The 22,775-nt window shown below is 37.9% G+C and overlaps 1 protein-coding gene across 1 annotated transcript in view; it reads right to left on the bottom strand.

The window, feature by feature from the left end:
* Positions 1-22,775, bottom strand: part of LOC149542696 (uncharacterized) — a 153,156-nt gene that overhangs the window by 92,937 nt on the left and 37,444 nt on the right. The window contains exon 3 of the mRNA XM_089797575.1: positions 1,076-1,130. Coding sequence (XP_089653701.1) covers positions 1,076-1,130 — 55 coding nt within the window. The remainder of the gene's footprint in view (positions 1-1,075; positions 1,131-22,775) is intronic.

Raw genomic sequence — 22,775 nt, 5'->3', positions numbered from 1 at the left:
TGATACAAGCTCTTTGGATGAATTGAATAGCAAATACAATGCATATATCATCATACAATTGTGCTATTTAATACTAACTATTGTAACCTACTAGTGCTTGCAAAGACCTGTCTTCACACTGAAAAGTGAAAATAACAATTACAGTGTGGAATCCACTTTTACACAAGTGAGGAAGAATAAGTCTTTACCAAATGGCATTTACTTACAAAAGAAATCATTAAACATGAACAAAAATCTATTGATGCAATAAATCATATGGATCTTAAGAAGAGATATGTTTATGACAGACTTTTTACTCAAAATTAGTTAAGAAAATACCAGTACTGTTCTAAAGATTGTGCATGCTAGCTCCACACACTTGTTAATGTTGCGATAAACAGATATGAACATCATGTTAAACTTAGCCAACAAATCATTTTACAACGAAATGGTTTTTTTTCTAGTACTGGACTATGCACTTTTTAAAGGTAATAGCTTCTTGATTTTAATGATTCTAATGACAAAAAAGACTTTATGGTTACGAATATTTAAATTCTAATTAAAAATGCTAGTGGAGTTATATATTTTTCATTGTAAAAGTAGTGCTTTTTTCCATAGTAATCATTTTAAGTAGTTGCTCTAAAGGGAGAGATCCAAATATGGCTCTATAATGTATCAGTTGCTTTATTGCTTTTCGAGCACTTATCGTGGTCATGCTAATTACCTTCTAAAGTGTTTTTCATTTACAATATGTTTATATTCTTATCTACATGCTTCTATCCTACTTTATTTTTATCTCCAACAACTATGCAATAATGTCATTCTGTAATACACAATATTTCTTATCTGCATTTTGTTTCTGCTGCGCAGTACTTATTCTGTAAGACTCTGTAAGAAGTAATCTCAAATTTGGAAGCAGATGATACATTTAAATTTTCTTTCTAGACACGTAAGCAAGAGAAAAACAGTTGTTAACCCTTTTCTATTGTAAATAAGGCCTAATTTTATTAAATCTGGAAAGGAAAAAAAGAATGTGTGCCAAAAAGTGAATGAATGGAAATGCAAGAAAGGTCAGAGGAAACAAATTTATACTTACTGTGAGAATGGATGCCGGAACTGCCAGGACTGTCAATGGAATATACGTCACAGCCCTGCATATTATTCAATATTTGTCTCATTAACACTTATAAAGACTGTTAACAGATATTAGTTAATAATCTGTTTAAAATATTTTACTGTGTTTTCAAAAAGTTGTGCCTTCAGTTCCTACAGTAACAGGGCATCTCTGGTCATAGAGAGGATAATAACATATTTCTAACGTCCCTCGTTGGGACTTACATAATTTATTCCAATTCCTTAATTGAACTTTTTGTGGACCAAATTTTATAAATCTCATTTTATCCTCCATATGTTTTTGGGTGATTGATATTTCTTAATATACCTTGATATGCAAAAAAGGTGTCTTTTCATTATATTATTTGTTAATATTAATTTATTATTATGTTGTTATTTTTTATTAATTATTTCATTAATATTAAAATTAATACAACTCAACTTATTTTAAGATTATTAATGTTTTATCATTTTAAATTTTCATATTTTAATATTAACATATTATGCAATATTATAATATGATTAATATTATATTGATATTTTACTTATTTATTATTTATCTATATTTTAATTATATGAATCTTATTTGACAGAGATATCACAGTCCTCTCTCAAATTTTGCTTGTCCTCAAGCAAGATCATTAATTTTCTTGTAGAGCCAATCTACAATGCATATTACTAGATGCATCAAAACACGAAGCATAAACAAAGTAAACATCTAGCACATGAAAACACAAAGTAGACACTCGAATACATGAAGACACAAAGTAGACACGATGCAGACATATAATGCATACATTCTTGATTAATGTCTTTTAATTTGCAATAAGCTAGAGCAAAGAAAAGCTTTACAAAATCTACTTCTTCAATAGAATCTTGCAACCACGTGATTATTAGTACTCGTGTATAAATTTCAAAGCAAATGTGAGTTATGATATATTACTCCAAGCCAATCTCATACTTCTACATGAAGTGGCCTACTTAGCAGGATGCTTGTTTTATTTTGCTCTTATTATTAATCTTAATTGAGAAAAACACTTAAGATGTAAACAGATTTCTTAGGGACGGAACTCAATGGTTTCCCTCAAGGCTTTATAGATCCAAGCACTTAAGCCTTTCATGGATGTGTCTGCAAGGCACTTGGGGACGCTGATCCTATCCTTTCTTGGAACAACCAATTGGCTGGATTTGAACTAGCCTCTCCCTAAATACACCTTTGTTCTTTCTTGTGAGGCTACCCTTATAGGTAAGTTAGTAATAAACTATAAGTGAATTGAGAAGTTCATGCTATCTTGGTTATAACTCTAGCCTAGAAGGAATGTTAAGATACAATATGTCACTTTGAGACTAAACCCAACAGTCTCCCTCAAGGTTTTTGTGGATCCAAGCCCTTAAGCCTCTCTTGGACATGTCCTCGAGGTGTTCAGGGACATTGACACATACCTATCTCAGTATAACCCATTGGTTGGATTTATACAAGCCTTTCCCATATTCTATCTGTACTTATTCTTTCTAGCTTAGACTTGAGCATGGATATTATTTAAGTGAATTGATCGTAATAGATAATATACTTACTATAGAGATGCATAAGTCTTAACAGTATATCCTCCCTTTTGTGTTGGTGATTTGTGTATGTCTGTATCAGACATAGATTTCAGCATTTGCCTCCTTATTGATTTTATACCCTTTTTGGGCACTGTGTGTGATATAATATCTGTTGGCTACCAACTATATATTTCGTGTATTCTTTCTATCTTTCTAACTGTTTTTCTTGTTTGTTCTGGTTATATATGTCGTTTAGGATAACCTATATGTGTCATTCTTTGGCTAACTGTATCCTTCCTCTGTTGTGGTGCTATTGGTTATGCCAGAGATATGACTATATCCACTATACAAAGTTGCAGACAATATGCAATTGAGTTCTATTGCTATATTTCTTCCACAAGATCATAGTGGTGTGGGATATTTTGCAGGTACTCTACAAATAGCTTTGATGCTTATGATCTTATATTATTCTTTGGGGTTACTCGTTTCTGTATATATATATTTATCACTAAACTTTGATTGTCTTTTCAATGATGATAGGTTTGTGTAGTCAACTCCCACTCCTTAAACACTAATTCCTATATTTGGGTGTTGACATAATTATATCCACTGATGTTTTATTTTATAATCCACACTGATTCCCTGCTCCTTATGATATGATTTTTGGCTGACGATATATGTTTTATTTGTCATAATCAACATTGGAGCCACTTTTCAGAGAGCCATGGATCTGTCATTTGGTGACCTCAAGGACAATATCATAGTTATCTATCTAGACAACTTGATTGTCTTCTCCAAGAAGAGAAAGGATCATTTGAACGATCAAGCACAAAATTTCACTTAACCCGAAGAAGTTTGTCTTTTGTGTCACCAAAGGGAAGTTGCTCAGACACATCGTCTCACAAGGAAGAACTCAAACTGACCCTAAGCGAGTCAAAGCAACATAACAGCTGAGTCTCCCATCGAGCAAAAGAGGAGTAAAGTTCTTTTTTGGAAAAGTAAGATTTTTGCAAAGATTTGTCCCAAATTTCTCCGAAATCAAAAAACACATTGTGGATATGATGAAGGGAAACCAAAGTTTCCAATGGAGTGAATCTGGCAAGCAGGCATTCGAGAGCATCAAAAGTGTCATTACGTATGCCCCTGTTTTGGTTCATCTAGACTATATAAAGGAGTTCATCATTTACTGTTATGCCTCGGAGCACACCTTATCAGCTATACTTGTACAAGAAAATGGAGACACAATACAAGAGTCTATCACTTTCATAAGCATTCCTCTTAAGGACCACGAGCTCAAATATTCGCAGATGGAGAAACATGCCTATGTTGTTGTCAAGGCCCAGAAGAATTTTAGATTCTACATCCTACATTCTCACATAGTGGTACATGTGTCGGACATAGCTGTAAAGAGTATCCTTGGGCAATAGGAAGTAGGGTGCAATGCCCGTGGAGCTTGGGTAGCAAAGGTTGAAGAGTTTGACATGGAAATCAAACCCACCAAGCTAGTGCGAGGAAACGGCTTGTTTTGAGTGATAGCAGAGGATCGATCAATGGAGGAAGACATACCCAAAGTCTTAATGGTAAGCCTCCAAGATCCATGGTTTTCCAATATAGCGTATTTCCTTACATACAGTGAATGCCTAGGGGGCCTCACCCAAAAGCAAAAGAGAGATCTCAGGATGAAAGTGTCCAAATGCGTGATTTGGGAAGACCAACTCTACAAGAAGGCCATCTATGGCAGCTTTCTCAAATGTGTTGAAACCAACAGCAGGAAAAACTACTTCAGGCTTTCCACAATAAGGCATGTGGCGGTCATTTCTCCTCTATCACAGCATTCAAGATATTGAGGCAATGCTACTATTGGCCCAAGATGTTTCAAGACGCATACAAATGGGTGGCTCAATGAGAGAAGTACAAAATGTTTGCGAGAAAGCCACAATTAGCCGCCATGCCTTTGAGGCCCGAGGTGATAGAAGGGTCATTCCAATAGTGGGGATTAGACTTTATAGGTCCAATCAATCCGCCTTCCAATTCAAGACATACCTATATCTTAACTACAACCAAGTACTTCACCATATGGGTCGAAGCGAAGACTACCAAGAAGACTACATCAGAGCTTGTATGTGAGTTCCTAAAAGAAGACATTTTGGTAAGATTTAGGGTTCCCACCAAACTGGTGATGGATAATGCCTCATACTTCTTGGCAAAAATCGTTAAATTCTACTACGATCGTGGAATCCAGTTGGGTCACTCTTCAGATTATTATCTGCGAGGCAACGGTCAAGACGAGATGAGTAACAAAAACCTAGTAAACATCATAAAGGAGCTCCTCACAAACAATCAGAGGAGTTGGCATAAAAAGTTGCATGAAGCTTTGTGGGCAAACAAAACCACCCACCGAAGGGCCATTGGAATTTCCCTTTTTGAGCTCATGTATGAGGTAGAGGCTAACCTCCCTCTTCCCCTCGAGTTGTCCGCCTGTAAGCTCCAAATGTCACTAGAAGATAGTACTTTCAAGATGGACTGGAAAAGAGGATCATATATCTAACTCAATTGGAAGAGAAAAGAGAAGAAATGGTGGACCCCATTACCCAGCACCAGTTGCGGGTAAATAGCTTGTTTGATAGAAGAACAAGGCCTTAGAAGTTCAGGGAAGGAGATTTGGTCCTATAATGGGATAAGAGAAAGAAGCCTAAAGGGATGCATTTGAAATTCAAATCTTTGTGGAAGGGCCCATTTAAGATCCACCAAGCAAACAAGCACAATTCTTTCAAATTGGCATATCCAACTAGTGAAGTCTTTCCATTGTCTGCTTAGAAGAGTCTGAACATGCAAGTAACCCCTACATTGTATTATAGTTAGATAGTTCGTTGTGTCTTTTCTTCTCAATTCCTTGCTTCAAATCTGTGTTGTTGCTTTAGTTTAGTTGTGTCTCATTCTGTTTTGTCATGTCTTGTTGCTTTTCTTTTGCGAAACCAGAGATGTCTAGGTCCCTTGCTTAAGGACTTGCATATCTAAGTCCCTCGTAAAAGCTAGTTGTTGCCATAACTTCAGTCTTACCATTTCTGAGTCCTTCCCCTTCCTTGTTGTCTAAAGCATGTTCAAGTCATCAAGTTCGGGTTTTAACCCAAGTAGCTTCTCATCAGGTTTCCTTTCCCCTTTGTGTGGGTTTTCGGGATTTGAGTATTCCTGCTTCTCTCCCGCTTGCTTTACACGGAAAATGCTTGAGTTGGGTGTGCACAAGAAATATTGTTCAGGTTATGCATCAGTTTACTTAGAAGAGTCATAGGGTCCCTACGCTATGAGAAGCAAAGTCTTAGCCTTTTGTTCTTTCTTCATCAAACTGATTTCGAGATCTCCCCTCTCACACTTCTTTTTTGGTTGGAGGAGAAGCAATTTCAGTGCGACTCTGCAAAACTACAATGTGAACCCATGGTGAGAAATATACTCAAATCCCCAAGAATATTCCTTCAAAGATTTTGTCAAGGCGTGTCTTCAAGGAAAATCTCTTATCAGTGATTCACGCAATGAAGGAAAATGTGTAACGGCTACCACCTGCCTTAGCAATAAATTGAAGCTGGAAAATTAAAGGAACCATTATCTTCACTTAAAATGATAAAGCTCAGAAAGGAAGCACTCTCCATACCTCTCCGCATAAAGGAAAGAAATATAAAACATAAGGATTCGGAGAAGCGCTAAGGTGTCTACTCTAGGTTTAAGGATGTTCAAGGAGCATTTCAAGGCGCATGCAAATTCCAAATTCGGAGGACCCTGTTGCCATTCTAGCCACAATTAAAGCTCACGAGGCAAATTTGGAAAGCAACAAAAAGACTAATGATGGCCAAGACGTTTTCACTTCTTGAATTCTCCCTCTCCCCGTTGAATGCAATGTGACAAGTGTCACTTGCTCTTTTGTGTCCCCCCATCTTCTTAAATGTTTAGTTTTTGTAACAGCCAAGAAATGGGGCCTACATGTAACATTTTGACAATTAATACAAAAGATCGGCAAATTTTAGTGTGAATTTTCTCCCTTTTGTAGAGACAACTGAGTGAGTCTCAAACATTATAATCAAATTTTGTTGTTCATCCTGTTGAATGTTTTCTTTCTATGTTTGGCAAACTGAACTATAGCAAAACTATGAGTCATTAAGTTTTAACTAGATGTTGAGATTTGATGGTTTTAGTAATCTGAGAATTATTGTGGTTTCAATCATTTTTGTTTCCTTTGTTTTGTAATTGCACACAGTAAATAGCATTGCATAAGAAATCTTTACTTTGGGTAGATGCATGTAGGAGTAAAGGATGAAGTGTTAGAGAAAGGTTTATTACTCTCATAGTTGTGGAAGTAATTAAGGCGCGGAAATTAAATGTCGCCTAGGTCCTTCATGGTGATAGAGAACTCGGAATTTGCCTCTTCTGCTCTCTGGTCAAGAGCATACTCATTTTAAGTAGGATACTTAAACAAATTTATTGCAAATTAATCCAAAGGGAGTTGTACCTTCAAATTCAAAGGGAAGTGTACAAAGTGGAAGACTTCCCCTCTATTCGTAGTTAGATTATTCTTCACCTATTGGGCAAAAGAGTAGGAGATCTTGGTTGGAGAAAGAAGTACAAACTGTAAACCAACACTTTTACATATCCCTTTTTCCTATTTTTCCTTTATATCCCTTTTTCCTACTTTTCCTTTTATTTTATTCAATTGATTTCTCTTCTTTTATTTCTATGGAATAAATATTAAAAGTCTCTTTCCTCACTTTATAAAGTTTTAATTTGGACCCATTGATGAAGTCTTTTAAGGGATTATTGTCTAGAGTTGATAACTTTATTGCTTCATTTGTCCCTACTATTATTTTGTATGGTCCCAACCAACGTACCTTGAACTTTCCTGGCTTTACTTCATTCTTACCATTGTATTTAAGTATTAACTGTCCCTTTTGAAAATTGATTCTTTTCAAATGTTTGTCGTGCCGAAATTTCCTTTTGTTTTGTGCTATCTTTGTAGCCCATTGCTCCATCATCCTTCTTTCATCCAATTTCATTAACTCATTGAGCCTCTCCTATAGGCTTTGCATATTCCCCAATTTGTGTTCAACTCTCACTCTCAGACTTGGTGCTATTTATTCCACAAGCATTATGGCCTCCTGCACATACATTAAGTAAAAAGGAGTTTGCCCAGTGGTGGCCTTATAAGTAATCCAGTGCGCCCACAAGATTGTTGGAAGCCTTTCTTCCCAATCCTCTTTCTCTACTCTGCATGTTTTGAATAGGATGGACACTAATTTTTTGTTTGTGGCTCTGTCTAGTTTGTTTGCCCTGGAGTATTATGGACTAGAAAAAGTATGAAAGATCTTAAACTCACTTGTCATTGTCCTGATTACCTGATTCACAAAATGTACCCCTCTATCACTTGTTTAAGGCAAGGGTATGCCAAACCAAACGGAGTCAATATCTTTTCATAGAGATATTTAGCGGTACTTAGCGTTGTGTTGTTAGGAAGTGTCTTTGCTTCCAGCCATTTTGTAAGCTCCTTCATTGCCCCCACTACATATTTACATCTATGGGTGTTACTAGTAGGCAGAGGCCCCACAAAACCCAATCCCTATCATTTAAATAGCTCCTACAACTATGATAGAAAAAGTGGCATGAAATCTCTTTTTAAGGGGTTTACCTACCCTTTGACTTGTATCACAGCTTAGAACCCATTCTTGGGTATCTATTTAAAGTGTAGGCCACTAGAATCTGACTAGTAATACCTCGTGGGTTGTTGCATCTGGTTCCATATGGCCTCCTACCAGTCCTTCATGAGACTCTCTCAGCGCTCCCAAAATCTCCTCCATCACGCATCTTCATAGTAACTCATCCAGCCCCATTTTATACTATAGTCCATCGATAAGCTAGAATGACTTAATTTTCAATGCGATCTTTCTCCTTCTTGCAACTGGCATCTCTCTGGAGAAAGTAGAAGTTAATAGGTATTGGCCAATGCCTTCATACCAATGCGGTAGTACAGTGATTTGGAAAAGATATGCATCCTAAAAATTCCCATTCACTCTCTTCTCAACCGATTCTCCTGATCTTATCCCAGATAACTAGTCTGATAGCACATGGCTCCTTCCTAGACGTACTATGATTTTAAAGATGAACTCCTGGAGGAGTATCAGACATCAGCTTACCCTCCCTTTATGATGGGTTTATTCACCAAATACATAAGAGCTTGATGAGCAACAAAGAATGTGAATGGGGTGGCCAACAAGTAGTGTCTAAACTTTTGAATGGCATAATCCATACCTAGTACTTCTCTTTCTGTTGTATTGTAGTTTCGTTCAGCTTTTGAAAGTAGCAAACTTGCAAAATACACTAGATGATCAAATCCCTCCTGTCTAGTTTGTGCTAGTGTGGCACCTATTGCATAGTTGGAAGCATCCACATGAACATGGAACTAATTGTTCCAATCTAGGTATAAGAGAATCGGCACTCCCACTAGTCTCCTTTTTAATTCTTGGAAAGCCTCCTCCTGCTCCTTTCCCTAGACGAATTGTTCTCCTTAACAGGTTAATTTTTCCAAAGGTAGGGATACTTTTGCAAATCCTGTTATGAACCTCCTATACTACCCCACATGTCCTAAGAATGATTTGACGCCAGTCACATCTAAGGGAGCCTTCATATTAAGAATGACTTTGATCTTGTCGGGATTTGTTTTCAATCCTTCTTTGCATACTATGTAGCCCAAGAGTTTGCCTTGAGGGACCATAAATTTGTATTACTTTGGATTCAACACCAACCTTGTCCTCCAACATCATTCCATGCACTCTTTGATGGCTTTCAAGCGGTGCTCCTTCCCATTATAGATTGACCAGTCATCTAGGAAAGCTTTGAAATTACCTACTAATATTCCATCAAAGATGTGGAGTAAAATTCTTTAGAATGCGGTGGGTGTATTACATAGCCCAAATGGCATCCTGTTGTATGCATACACCCCATCTTCCACTATGAATGTGGTTTTTAGTTTATCCTCTTCAACAATGCTGATTTGGTTATACCCTGGAAACCCGTCCATGAAGGAGCACATCTCATGACTGGTCAATTCTTCTAAAATGTTGTTAGTAAATGGAATTGGAAAGGGATATTTTATTGTTATAGGATTTAGACATCTTAAATCTACACAGGTCCAAATTTGGTTCGCATCTTTTTTCAAGGATATAACTATGGGCAAAACCCACTCATTAGTCTGCACTTTAAATAGTATTCCTGCATCAAGCATCTTAGTGATCTCCTACACTTTGGCTGCATAGTTCTTGTTCATTCAATAGGGTCTTTTGAGCACGGGTCTTGCTATAGGTACGATAGGTATTCGATGGATGCATAGTTCTGGTGGTAACCCCTTTAAGTCCTTGAACATCCATGCGAACATGTCCTTATATTCGAGGAAGATTCTAAAGGTTGTTGCTTTCGACACCAAGTCCTAGTCATCTCCTATGAGAATCTCCTTAGGATGGTCTTCCTCCCCTAGATTCATCTTTTCCAATTTAGCTTCTTCGTATTCTATTTCTTTGTCCTTTTCAAATTTGTGTGTTGAGGTGTCATCAAGTGTGATTGTACCCTCGTTGTACTCCTTATAGCACCTTGGGTATTCTTCCTGAGATACCATCTCCTAAATCTACAACATATTACATTCTAGTTGAAATACTTAGTAGTCCCCAATATGCCGATGGAACAGACCATTGAGGGACCTTGTTTCATCTTCTGAGCATTCTCCCAGTCGCAATATGCCTTCTTAATTTGGCTCGACTCCTTTGCCATCTTGTCCCTCTGCCTTTAAATCAGAGGTGAGTTCCTAACTTACAGTTTGGTCCTTAATTCAATTGTATACTTTCATCCATCTACTTCAATGGAAAGGGTTTTTCTTTTCAAATTATGATTCACCTTCGTTATGACTAGTCATTCTCTCCCTAATAATACATCATATCCCTTCTTTTCCAAACTAATAACCATGAAATCTAGGAAAAATTGTTGTGTGCCAATCACTACTTTCTGTCCCATCAAAGTACCTATGGGCTTGATTCAGTATTGATCTACTCCTACCAACTGAAATGTAGGTGGACAAAGAGTTGGTTTTACAAGGGCCTTCCACGTTTCCTTAGGGAGGACATTAACACATGAGCCTTCATCCACATTAGTATTTGTCAACTTGCATCTCATTATCTCCATTTCTACCACAACAAGGGTTCTCCCCATCCCTATGTTAAATAAAGTGTTGGTGCCCTTCCCTACCTTTTCTTCCTCTTTTCCATCCTCCTTGGAATGTTCTTCCACAATGCTTCCTCCTTGTGTTATTGCCACCCTTAGCTGAGGTAACATTCCCAATAGATCGACAATCTTCACTAGTGCGATGGCCTCTAGCACTTGTTGCATGATGTTAGTTAATGTTACACAACTAGTGGAGGGGAGTTTAGAGGTACTTACTTTTCCTTTGCCATGGTATCATATCCCTCCTGGCTTCCTCAAATCTCTCTTTCTTTGTGCCCGCATTAGGATATGTAAGTTTCTTGGCCTGCAATCTTGTGATGGCTAGTATTTCCCTCCCTAAGTTTGCAACTTCTAGCATGGTCACACCTCTTTTGTCTAGGCCAGTTGGCATCCTCATAGTTACTAGGTCCACACCACTTGCAAAGCAGTCCTACACTCTAATAGTCCCGAGCAAAATGTCCCCATTCATTGCACCTCATGCATTGTATCATGGGACGTCCTCTCTGGATTCAACTCCTGGGTGTATTGTTATTGCTATTGTTGTTAGTTCCCCTTGTAACAACCAGTTTTTCTGGGCCTTAAGTCAACTAACATACTCAAAGAAATACAGTTATTACTTCATTTTCATAGGAAGACAGTTAAATCAGTTTTGTTCATATGAAAGAGATTGATGGTCAAAATCAGTTAAACTAAATTTCTTAACTAAGAACTTAAAACACCATCAAGGAATTTGCTATAGAAATTAAAATCCACATACCATGGAATTTGAACCGAGAAATCATTGTAGGGATGCTTCTGCAATCACCCAGATTAGTCCACAAATACTACTATAACAATATCATATAACGACTTCCATCCAATACTGCTATATCAAAAATCAAATGATGATTACCATTAAATACCACTATATAAAATTAGGGCATCACATACCACTGTATCAATTAGGGCATCGATTACCATTGGATCATTTAGGACATCAGATACCACTGTATCACTTAGGGCTTCAATTACCATTGGATCATTCAGGGCATCAGATACCACTGTATCAATTAGGGCTTCAAATACCACTAAATCAATTAGGACTTTAGATACCACTGAATCAATTAGGGCTTCAAATACCATTGTATCATTTAAGGCTCCAGATATCACTGTATCATTCCTTTCCTTCTGATTGTTTAATTGTGGCAATAACTCAAGATTAGAAGATATGCTCATATTTATTATTCATATAAATGAAAGATTGATATAACAATCCATCAGATAAATCTATCTCTTGCAACTAAATGTAAAATAACTGTAACAATGATATAACTCAACTAATCTTACCTTCATCTTGCATATACATCATAAAAGTAAAAATACCTGTTTCCAACAAACAATTGAATGTATAGCTTATCTTTGTCTGTTGAATGTCCATTAACTTGGGGAGAGGTGAAACATTGTCAGGAGCTTAACCACCCAACCTCGGACCTTAACTTATTCCCCACACAATCTCCAATGAGAAAGGCCCTCCCTACCTAGAATTGGACTTGGAATATTTGTCATCTACTGAGCATCCTGGTAACTAACCACACCACTAGACTTGACAGCAGGAGATTACAATAACAAGATCATGCATGAGCCATTAAACAATATTATTCTAGATTTAATGTATTATATCTGACTTTTATTTTCTAAGTCATTTCAAACTCCATCTCACCTCTTCACCCTTTCCCATGGCTATACAACCAGTGAATCTTAGGTGTTCGGATCTCAGAGTAATCAGCTTTGTCTTTGATTCCCAACAAATTCATGAATAACATATATGTTCTAGCTTATCACAAATTGTGATTTGAAAAGGATATTCTTAAAGATTGCAGAATTTATTCTTTAATTAATTAATTTAATCATATCTAATTTCTCTTCTGCATTCTTGCAGATTCATTCCACCTCTTCACCATTTCATGGCTATCAGCCGGTGAACCTAGGTGCATTAAAAATTATGAGCTCACTGCCCTTTTTCACCTCTTCACCATTTATGGTTTCATTGCTGGTGATTCCTAGGTGTATTTAAATGAGCACTCTGCTCTTAATATCTTCTCATGGTTTGTGACAGCATAAAACTTTGCTAATGATATCATTATTATTCATGATGGTTCATATTTCATTTTGAGACCCCTAAGTTACCATCGACTTCTTTATTGATGGTCTGAGATACAATGAATAAAAATATATACAAAGAAAAACAACTATGGAAGGCTCTATGTGATTTGAAGGTGACCAACAGCAGTGCTACACATGTTAATCTCTGTCCTAATACTGATTTACCATGCCGAGCCAGCTGCAGTATGTCTTACATTCAGAAAAAAGGCAGTAAATAAAACGTTGGAAGCATTTCATAACTTGGTTTATTGAAGACTTGACTTGGATTCGGCACCCTCACGTCTTCCAGTCGGAACTCTTGCATGGCTTAGTAGAAACACACAAATTCGATCAGGCTGGATACAGCAATTGCAGGGTACGGGCGGATATAGGTAATATACTATGATATCTTGGAAACTCGGCCTGTCACAAAGCAGGCAGACGGAAATGATAGCAGAAATATAGTAAGGTTGGGAGTTGTGTTGCCCGACTTCCATTACAGCTTCTATTTTAAAGACTAGCCATGGCTTCTTGACTTCCATTGGTTTAAAGAAAGAAATCCATTCGAATTCCAATTATTAATTTGATTTATCATGCCAAATGTTAATCGGTTAAAAGCAAGAATATTAAAAAGAAAATAATAGAGTTGGAAGATTATAATTTGAATGTTATTATACTTGGAATATTATTATAATCTTATATTTATATATGTACATGTAAATATTAATGGGGTGGCATCACTTTATTAAATTATTATAATATAATGGTGCCATCTCACTTTTATATCTATATGTATGTATATAGATATATCTATTATAATAATAAGATGAAAGATCATATTAAATCCTTTGAGGTACATTTTATATTTTAACTCAATTTTTTATGTTTCTCAAATTATTTATTTAAATAGCTCATGTGGGTCCCATAGATGTATCCTGTTTCAAGTCACTAGGTCCTCAACCCGTCTGCTCAGTGATGGTGATGCTCCTGTCCCTAATTCTTTTCTGACAATGCTTCCACCCCTTTAATGTGATTCCTGCAAGGAAATTCTCCACAACTAAATCATATTATCATAACAAGATATAAATAATCATAATGGCTAGCTGCCTTTTTAATTCCATGAATTCATGATAAATAATCAACTAGCATGTTATCTTCACTAGAAATTATAACAACTAACCATCTTACCATTTCGCAAGATTATAACAAATTAAACTGTCAACTGACTTCATGTGAACCTCAACGGCTATATTTTAAATTAGGTCAAAATTTGGGATGCAACACCCCTCCTGTTATTCTAATACCCAAGTGATGTGTCAATGTTTGTGTTTCGTGGGGGGGTGGAAGGTGGTGTGGATTATTCCCCTTGTGTAAAGAATACCTAAGCATTGTGTACCTTCAAATTGCAAGGACATTCCTTAATCAAATGTCCTAATACTTGACATATGTCACAGAAGGCCTTTCTAGGGCAACCATTTTTTATGTGTCCTTCCTTTTCACAGTAAGTACACCATAATTATTTCCCTTCTTATTTCTCCTCCTTGCTTGTTGTCATTTCTTTCATCATCCTCATCATATCTTTTCTCAATGCTTGGATTGTTTTACACTCATCCCACTCTCTTTGGAACTCACTTTCGCTTTAATGCCTCCTTCCTTTTGAGGTTTTTCTTTCGCTTTCTATATCCATAGCACAAGTGTTGTCATCTGCAAAAGATGATGGTGGTACTACTTTCATTTTTCTACGTAGGGATGGAGTTAGCTCCTCCATAAACCACCAGTTCTTTAACCCATTTGTTGGCTAATTTTCTAGTTTCCCATCAATTCTTTCATCCTCCTACTATAGGCTCTTATAGATTCATTCTTCCCTTGTCTTGTATTGTATATTTATGTCACTATCTTGTCATCATCCCGTAAGATTCTAAATTCTTCCTCAAAGGTTGTGCGGAGATCCTTCCATATAGCTTTCTTCCCAGTCACCAAATCTATGTACTAGTCAATGGTGATGCCCCTTAGGGTTGCCAGAAATGCCTTTAGCCACTCGTTTGCATCGTTCTCTCCATCAGCCTACCATATGGTTATGCATGTTTTACAATGTCATGTTGGATCCTATGATGTTGTAAATCTAGGAAGTCTTTGCTTGTCTGTGGCCGTCCTGATTCTCCCACTCTTCCCTTGGATGTTCCCTCCTAACGGTTTAGTAGTGCCTCCTGACAAGAGTTAGTGTTCCCTCCTCATGGAAGTACTCCTTGAGTACTTGGTCCAGTTTCTTCTCCTCCCTGTAGTTCTCCCTCTGCTTGACTAGAGATTTGTTCTTGGGTAGGACAATGTTCTCTTCGTGTTGGGGTTTTTGGGTCCATCCACCCCTCCTTCCTTCTCGGTCATTCTAAGGTTGCCAAATTGGATAATTCCCTTATGGTGTTTTCAATCAAATTTCTTTTGTTTGGTTTGGCACTTAAGTTTGATTAATAGCCCTCTCAAGTGACGGCATCTTTCTTCTTGTTCCCTAGTACATAGGATCTTTCGTAGGACAATTTCCCCTTCAGTTTCTTCCTCTAGTACTTGCCTCGAGTCCTTATTTGGAATTAGGGGCATGAATTTTTTTATTGTCTCATTGTCTTCCTTGGATTTTCCCGCTCCTGGAGTTCACGGGTGCTTCTTTCCACAACCTATTGGAGTACTTGTTGCCTTCTCCGCTCCCTTTGTACTTCGGCTCTTTCTACCTCCACTCATACCAAGTTTCTTGCCAGTAATCGAGGTATTTATCCAAGGAGTTCATACAGTGCTTGTGGAACCGAAAGTTCATCTTGTACCCTTCTCTCTGGAACTGCTCTCTCGAACTTCCCTTTGCACGTATTGGTCAACACAAACTTCCCAAGCTACCACCAGGTCTCGTGTCACTTGATCTTGTCTTGTTATTTCTTCCTCTTTCCCATCACTATTTGTGACTTGTAGTAGAAATGGTCTACCCATTACTCCATCCCGTTTATTATATGACCTCCAAGCTCGAACATAGGCAATGGTGCCAAAATCTAGAATAGTTACAATATAGTATTCTAAAGCACGAGTTCAATGTAACCAGTCTCAACATAATCATAAGAAACTATTACCAATGATAAGCATACTAAATATTTGCAAGGGAAAACAATATTCTTTATTGATTACCCAAAACAACAAGCACATCATTCATGTTCCAATGTTCTTAAATAGTGCTCAATTGGTTAGGGAGACCAACAAACACATCTCCTCGCTACCTAACTACCCAAACCCATTAACTATCTTTAATTACATTATTGTTTTATTACGCCCTACAGGGTGATTGATATTTCTTAATATACCTTGATATGCGAAAAGATTTAATATTAATTTATTATGTTGTTGTTATTTATTATTGATTATTTTATTAGTATTCGGCATCGTGCCCCGAGCAAATTTGGTAGCGTGGATGCTCCTTAGTCCTTGGCTCTTAGCCAAAGAGGTTTCAGGCACGCGTGGGCCCATATCAGGTACCTAAAACTTGTTTGTGGATGACCTCCATCAAAAAATATTAATACAATTCACTTTATTTGATTATTTATGTTTTATCATTTTATATAATAATATTAAATTCTCATATTTTAATATCAATACCTTATGCAATGTTATAGTATGATTAATATTATGTTGTTATTATTTTACTTATTTATTGTTTATCTATATTTCAATTATATGAATCTTATTTGACAGGGATATCACAATATTTCAGGGAACTACAAGAATGAAATGCTCTGATTTCGATGAACTTCAATTTTGTAGTTTTAAAATTTAATCATATTTCCTAAACATTGATGTTCCTTAACACGATTTTGTTAAAGTTATTGAATGGGAGCAATGTGCATTAAAAAACATGAAATACATTGGAGAAAACGAAGTTCAGAATAAAATATTGCAGAACTCTCTCCAAGAAAATACACCAAGGCACATAAAGCCTGTAATAGGATTTGTTTTAGGGTCACCAAAAGTGTAGGTTTGAATAAGTATGAACAAAAATATCAAGCAAATGTGATTTCTTTTTAAGGAAGAAGTTTTTTTGATACCATGCATCAATGTATGGGTAATCAATCTGAATTAAGACAAACAAAATTAATATTCTAAAGGCTGCGCACATTCAGCTCTCCAAATATACTGAACAAATACATGCACTAGTCCAAATTGTCTTTGGATGAACAAATATGTGCACTAGTCAATATCTTCTTGTTTCTCACTAATAAGTCATTGTTGAGTCCTTATTCACTATGGCTGTGAAGTTTGTTGTCAATGTTTTTAGCTAACATCTTTGCAGGGTCAATGAAAGAAGATATTCAGTGCATCAGGTAAAATGACCACATAAAATTGGATGGTGAAGGAACGACAACAGCATTCAAAGGAAAAGAAATGGTGATGAGGGTTCCCAAAGGATGCCAAGCTCGACAAAATTTCATAGTTCTCCCTGTTTGGATGCCAAGCATGCCAAACAGGGAGAATGTAATATTCTGGTGAACATTAAGTGAGAAAGTCACTTCTGTAAGAATACTCCAATAATTAGAAATAGCTCAAGTGATTCAAATATCTGTTCTTTTCACTAAGTGCCAAAAATCAACAAAAAATTAGAATAAATAGTGAATTGGGCCCTTTAGGGATAGTGGCATGCCAGGACAGAGATAAATCACTTAAATCCATGTTTATAAATAATAAAAAGTGCAATGTTAGAACATGACAAAAAATGCAATGCGGCCCCTAGGAACCTGCTCGTGCCACTTACTGTCATGTTTTGACCTTGCCACTTCAATGTCAAAAAAGGACAAAACATAACAAAAGTTGTTATTTGAGTGCCCAAGAACACACCAAGGGAGTAAAAAGGCAAAACTCAAAGTGAAAATAGATGTAAAAAGTGCAATAGACCTCTCAAGTGCTTTCCCAAGAAGGATAATATTGTTTTTGATCATGAAAAGATTTATTTTTGTAGATATGAATGCCCTCGATGTGTTTGTGCCAAGTAGAAGTGAAACCATAAGTTACTATTCTCTTTTATGTCAACAGATGTAACTAGGACAGGGAGGGGAGGTGTTTTGACCTTTTCACACCATCACGCCATTGCAAATAGGGATCCCCTCCTTTCGATTTAGCAGTACAGTAGATGCAGTTTGATGGCACTTTCAATGTCTTCAAGTCCATGGCCTAAGTTTGAGCACACAACTAGATGCAGGCCCCTTATCCATTTGGGGGCCAAGGCCATCTGGTGGAATCGAACCAAAGCAGCCTATACTTAGATCCTCCACGGTGAATGTAATGACCCTCTCTATAAAGGCCACAGAAACCCTCAAACTGAACTTAGGAATTTTGTCAAACACTTGGCGTGTAACAGTAACAATATTCAGAATATGGTAATTTCAGATTTGATACTTTCAGAATATAATCACAGAATTACAATATATGAAATATATTTCAATTACAATGCCATAAATTCTGAAATTATTTTATTACCAATTCTGGACTGATTATTACAATGACTGTATGACAGCAAATTTACCCAAAAATTGACATCTATTTCAGAATGCAAGAACCTGGTTTGAAGAATTATGGAAGAACACCACGTTTTGCTGCAAATCTTTGATGAAGACCTCCAACCGCACCCCCAAACTGTCCTTAATTTGCTGCTGCTGCCCAAACTAGCAGGGCCGTACCAGGCCGTACCTGTACGGCTGCTGAAATAAAATAATATTAGGGTTTTGGGACCCCCAAATGCAAGGAAAATGGGCGCCTAGGGTTAGGTAGTAACCCTGTAAAACCATAAAAAATAACTCCAAGGGGTTGAGGAGATATGAGCAATTATGTGGTTCCGAACCCTGCTTTGCCAATTCTGAAAATGCACTTATTCTGTCTTCAAACTCTTGTCAATGCTTCTCCAATGATAGGGCAAATCTGAAATCTTTATTCCAACCAAAAACAAACCCTAACAACGAATTCTCAATAAGCTCCAATGAGATGGCTGAATACCAACTCCAATTATGCAACAATTCAGGTGATATTTCACACCCTCAAAGTCGCCAATCCAAGGGAGTGATTCGTTCCCAAAGATCGAATAATTTGCAGATCCAAAGTCCACAAATGTCTTCACAATGAAGAAGTAGAAGAGTTCTCCAATCCAAGCATGTCCAAATGAGAGGCCCAGCCCTCTATTTATTCACTTTTCTAAGAAGTTGCTAGAACTTCTAGAAACATCCTTTATAATTTCTCATTATAATGCACTTTTTTATAATAAAGTAATTTTATAAAATAAAAAGTGCAACTCAAATTAAAATTATAACATGTGGGCCCCAATATCACATAATGATAAAATATAACCTCTTAACACTTCTTCAAGAGCAAGATATGACTATCTAATCCGCAGAATTGACTCTCTTTCCACACCATTTGCCTACGAGAGTCTGTAATAGGCAAATCCATGATCAATGCCATGTCGAACTAAAGAGGGGACATTACAGTCCGCCCCTCCTGAAATTGCTTGGCCTCAAGCAATCTCAACGCCGGGTGCTGCAAAATAGCCTCCCCCTCCCAAGTAGCATCCTCAACAGGTAAATCTTTCCACTTAACCAAGTATTCTCTGATCACCCTTCTACGAAGCTGCTTTTCTCTGCTCTCCAGGATGGATTCTGGTACTAAAATCAATTTTCCCTCATCGTCTAAAGGAGGTAATACTGCAGAAGGCACCACATTCTGACCCAACGCCTTCTTGAGGCGTGACACATGAAACACATTGTGCACTCTGCTGTCTGCAGGAAGCTCCAACTCATAAGCCACTTCACCAACTCGCCTGATAATCCTGAATGGTCCATAATAGCGTGGCTTAAGTTTCTCTGCCCCACTCTTCTTAAGAGTAGATTGCTTGTATGGCTGCAACACGAGGTAAACCATATCATCTACCTCAAAACTACGCTCAGTTCTCTTCTGGTCTGCATACTGCTTCTGCTGGTTCTGAGCTCTTGCAATATTGTCTTTGAGGGTAGCAACTATATCCTTACTCTCCTGTAATAATTCACCTGCACTGGGTACCTGGCTATCGCTCAACAACAAATCCAAGAAACTAGGTGCTTCATAACCGTAAAGTGCCATGAAGGGTGTCATCTGTATAGTCATATGATATGTAGTATTGTAACAATACTCGCAGAGATATATCCATCTAACCCAAGCTCGCTGCTGAGCTGCCACATAATTCCTTAAATACCCTTCCACCCATTTGTTCACAATTTCTGTCTGACCATCGGTTTGTGGGTGATAGCTGGTGCTGGGAGTAAGCTCCGTGCCACATAACCGGAATACCTCCTGCCAAAAGTGACTCATGAAACGGCTATCCCTATCACTCACAATGTTCTGAGGCAAGCCGTGCAATCTGAAAACCTCCCGAAAGAAAACCTCTGCCACCTGAGCTGCTGAATGTGTAGTGGTGCTAGGAAAGAAATGAGCATATTTCGTTAATCTATCTACCACCACATAAATACAATCTCGTCCTTGTACCTTGGGCAAACCTGTGATAAAGTCCATGGAGATGCATTCCCACTTCCTGTCGGGAATCGGAAGTGGCTGTAGGAGCCCTGCCGGATAGCTGTGTTCTTGTTTGTTTTGCTGGCAAACAAGACACTCTCGAACATACCGCAAAACATCAGCTTTCAGCTCTTTCCAAGTGAACTGCTCTCGAACTGACTTGTAAGTCTTGAAGTACCCGGGATGGCCTGCTGTCGGTGAGTCGTGAAGTGCTCTCATAATCAGTTGCTTAACCTTCGATCCTGGGACTAGGTAAATCCTGTTCTTGTAAATGATCAAATCATCCACAAGTGTGTATCTGGTATCAATCACTGTTCCCTCTACTATATCGGAGGCCCATGTATCCCTGGCATACTCTGCTATAATCAAGTGTCGCCAATCCTCTGATATCTGAACCATAAGAGTGAGGTGTGGCCTTCGAGATAGAGCATCTGCAACAACATTCTGAGTTCCCTTGACATATGAGATGTCAAAATCATATGCCTGCAACTTACTTACCCACTTTTGTTGGCGATCATTCAGGTCCTGCTGTCCCAAGAAATGCCTCAGACTGTTATGATCAATTTTAATACAAAACTTGCTACCCACAAGATATTGTCTGAATTTGGCCAAAGCATGCATGATGGCCAACATCTCCTTATCATATATACTGAATGAATGCTCAGGCCCTCTGAGCTTCCTGCTCTCATAAGCTATGGGGTGCTTATTCTGCATAAGTACAGCACCTACTCCCTCTCCAGATGCATCACATTGAAGCTCAAATGGCTTCGTGAAATCAGGTAATGCTAGAACTGGGCACGTAGTCATTATCTCCTTAAATCTCATAAAACAGTCCTGTGCCTTCTGAGTCCACACAAATTCCCCTTTTTTCAGTAAATCTGTCATGGGAGCTGCATGTCGTGAGTAGCCACTGACAAACCTGCGATAAAAACCACATAAACCAAGGAACCCCCTTAACTGTGTAAGGTTCTCTGGTGGAGGCCAATCAACAATAGCGCGTATCTTTTCAGGATCCATCCGCACTCCTTCTGCACTAATGATGTGTCCTAAATATAACAGCTCGGTCATCCCTAAGTCACATTTGGACTCCTTTGCATACAAGGACTCCTTCTGTAGAATGCTCAACACCGTCTCCAAATGCTCTAGATGCTCCTGCCATGATCGGCTATAGATCAAAATGTCATCAAAAAACACCAGCACGAATTTCCTCAACTGATGGTGGAAAACTCTGTTCATAGTGGACTGGAAAGTGGCAGGTGCATTGGTCAGGCCGAAAGGCATGACTACAAACTCAAAGTGCCCACAATGACATCTGAAAGCAGTTTTCTCAATATCCTGTTCACGGACTCTGATCTGGTGATATCCTGATCTCAAATCAATTTTCGTGAAATAACAGGCCCCATGCAATTCATCTATCAACTCATCAATGCGAGGAATAGGATACCTGTTCTTAATGGTTCTCTTATTTAATGCCCTGTAATCAATACACATCCGAAGCGTTCCATCCTTCTTTTTTACCAAAACAACAGAAGATGCAAAAGGTGACTTACTAGGTCGGATGTGCCCCATAGCTAGCAACTCCTCAATGGTCCTTTCGATCTCATCCTTGAGTCGCTTTGGATGTCGATATGGTGTGATCATGATAGGTTTAGCACCTTCCTCCAGTTCAATAATATGCTCAATACCTCTGTCCGGTGGCCTGCCTGGTGGAATCTCACTGAATACCTTTTCGTACTTAATCCTCAACTTCTGAATATCAGGATGATATTCCGCCTTATGTTGCTCCTCCTGTGTAGGTATCAAAGTACAAACTGCTGCCCACTCTATATCATTATGCCTAGTTAATCTCTCCAACCGCCTAAATGAGATAGTCCTGATGTCTCCATTACGGATAGCCTTTAGCACATGAATCCTACCATTCATTTCGAATTGTATCTCCATATCCTCTAATCTCAGGGTAACCACCTTCAATGAATGTAGCCACTGCATCCCAAGTACTATGTCCATGTCACCCATGTTGACCACATGATAATCCGCCTTAAACTCATAGTTGTTCAAGCGCAAAGGTAAGTCTCGTACCATCCTGTCACAACGAAGAGTGTATCCATCAGCTACCTTGACTCTTAGTCCTTCGAACTCCTCAGTAATGAGTCCACGCTTCTCTACAACTCGTGCATCAATGAAATTATGCGTGGCACCTGTGTCCAACAATG

Source organism: Cupressus sempervirens, chromosome 8 (genome assembly GCF_028749045.1).
Source record: "Cupressus sempervirens isolate cs-2001-9-10 chromosome 8, ASM2874904v1, whole genome shotgun sequence".
Taxonomy (NCBI): Eukaryota; Viridiplantae; Streptophyta; class Pinopsida; order Cupressales; family Cupressaceae; genus Cupressus; species Cupressus sempervirens.
The sequence above is the reverse complement of the archived record's forward strand: the minus strand, read 5'-3'. Positions and strand labels throughout refer to the sequence as shown.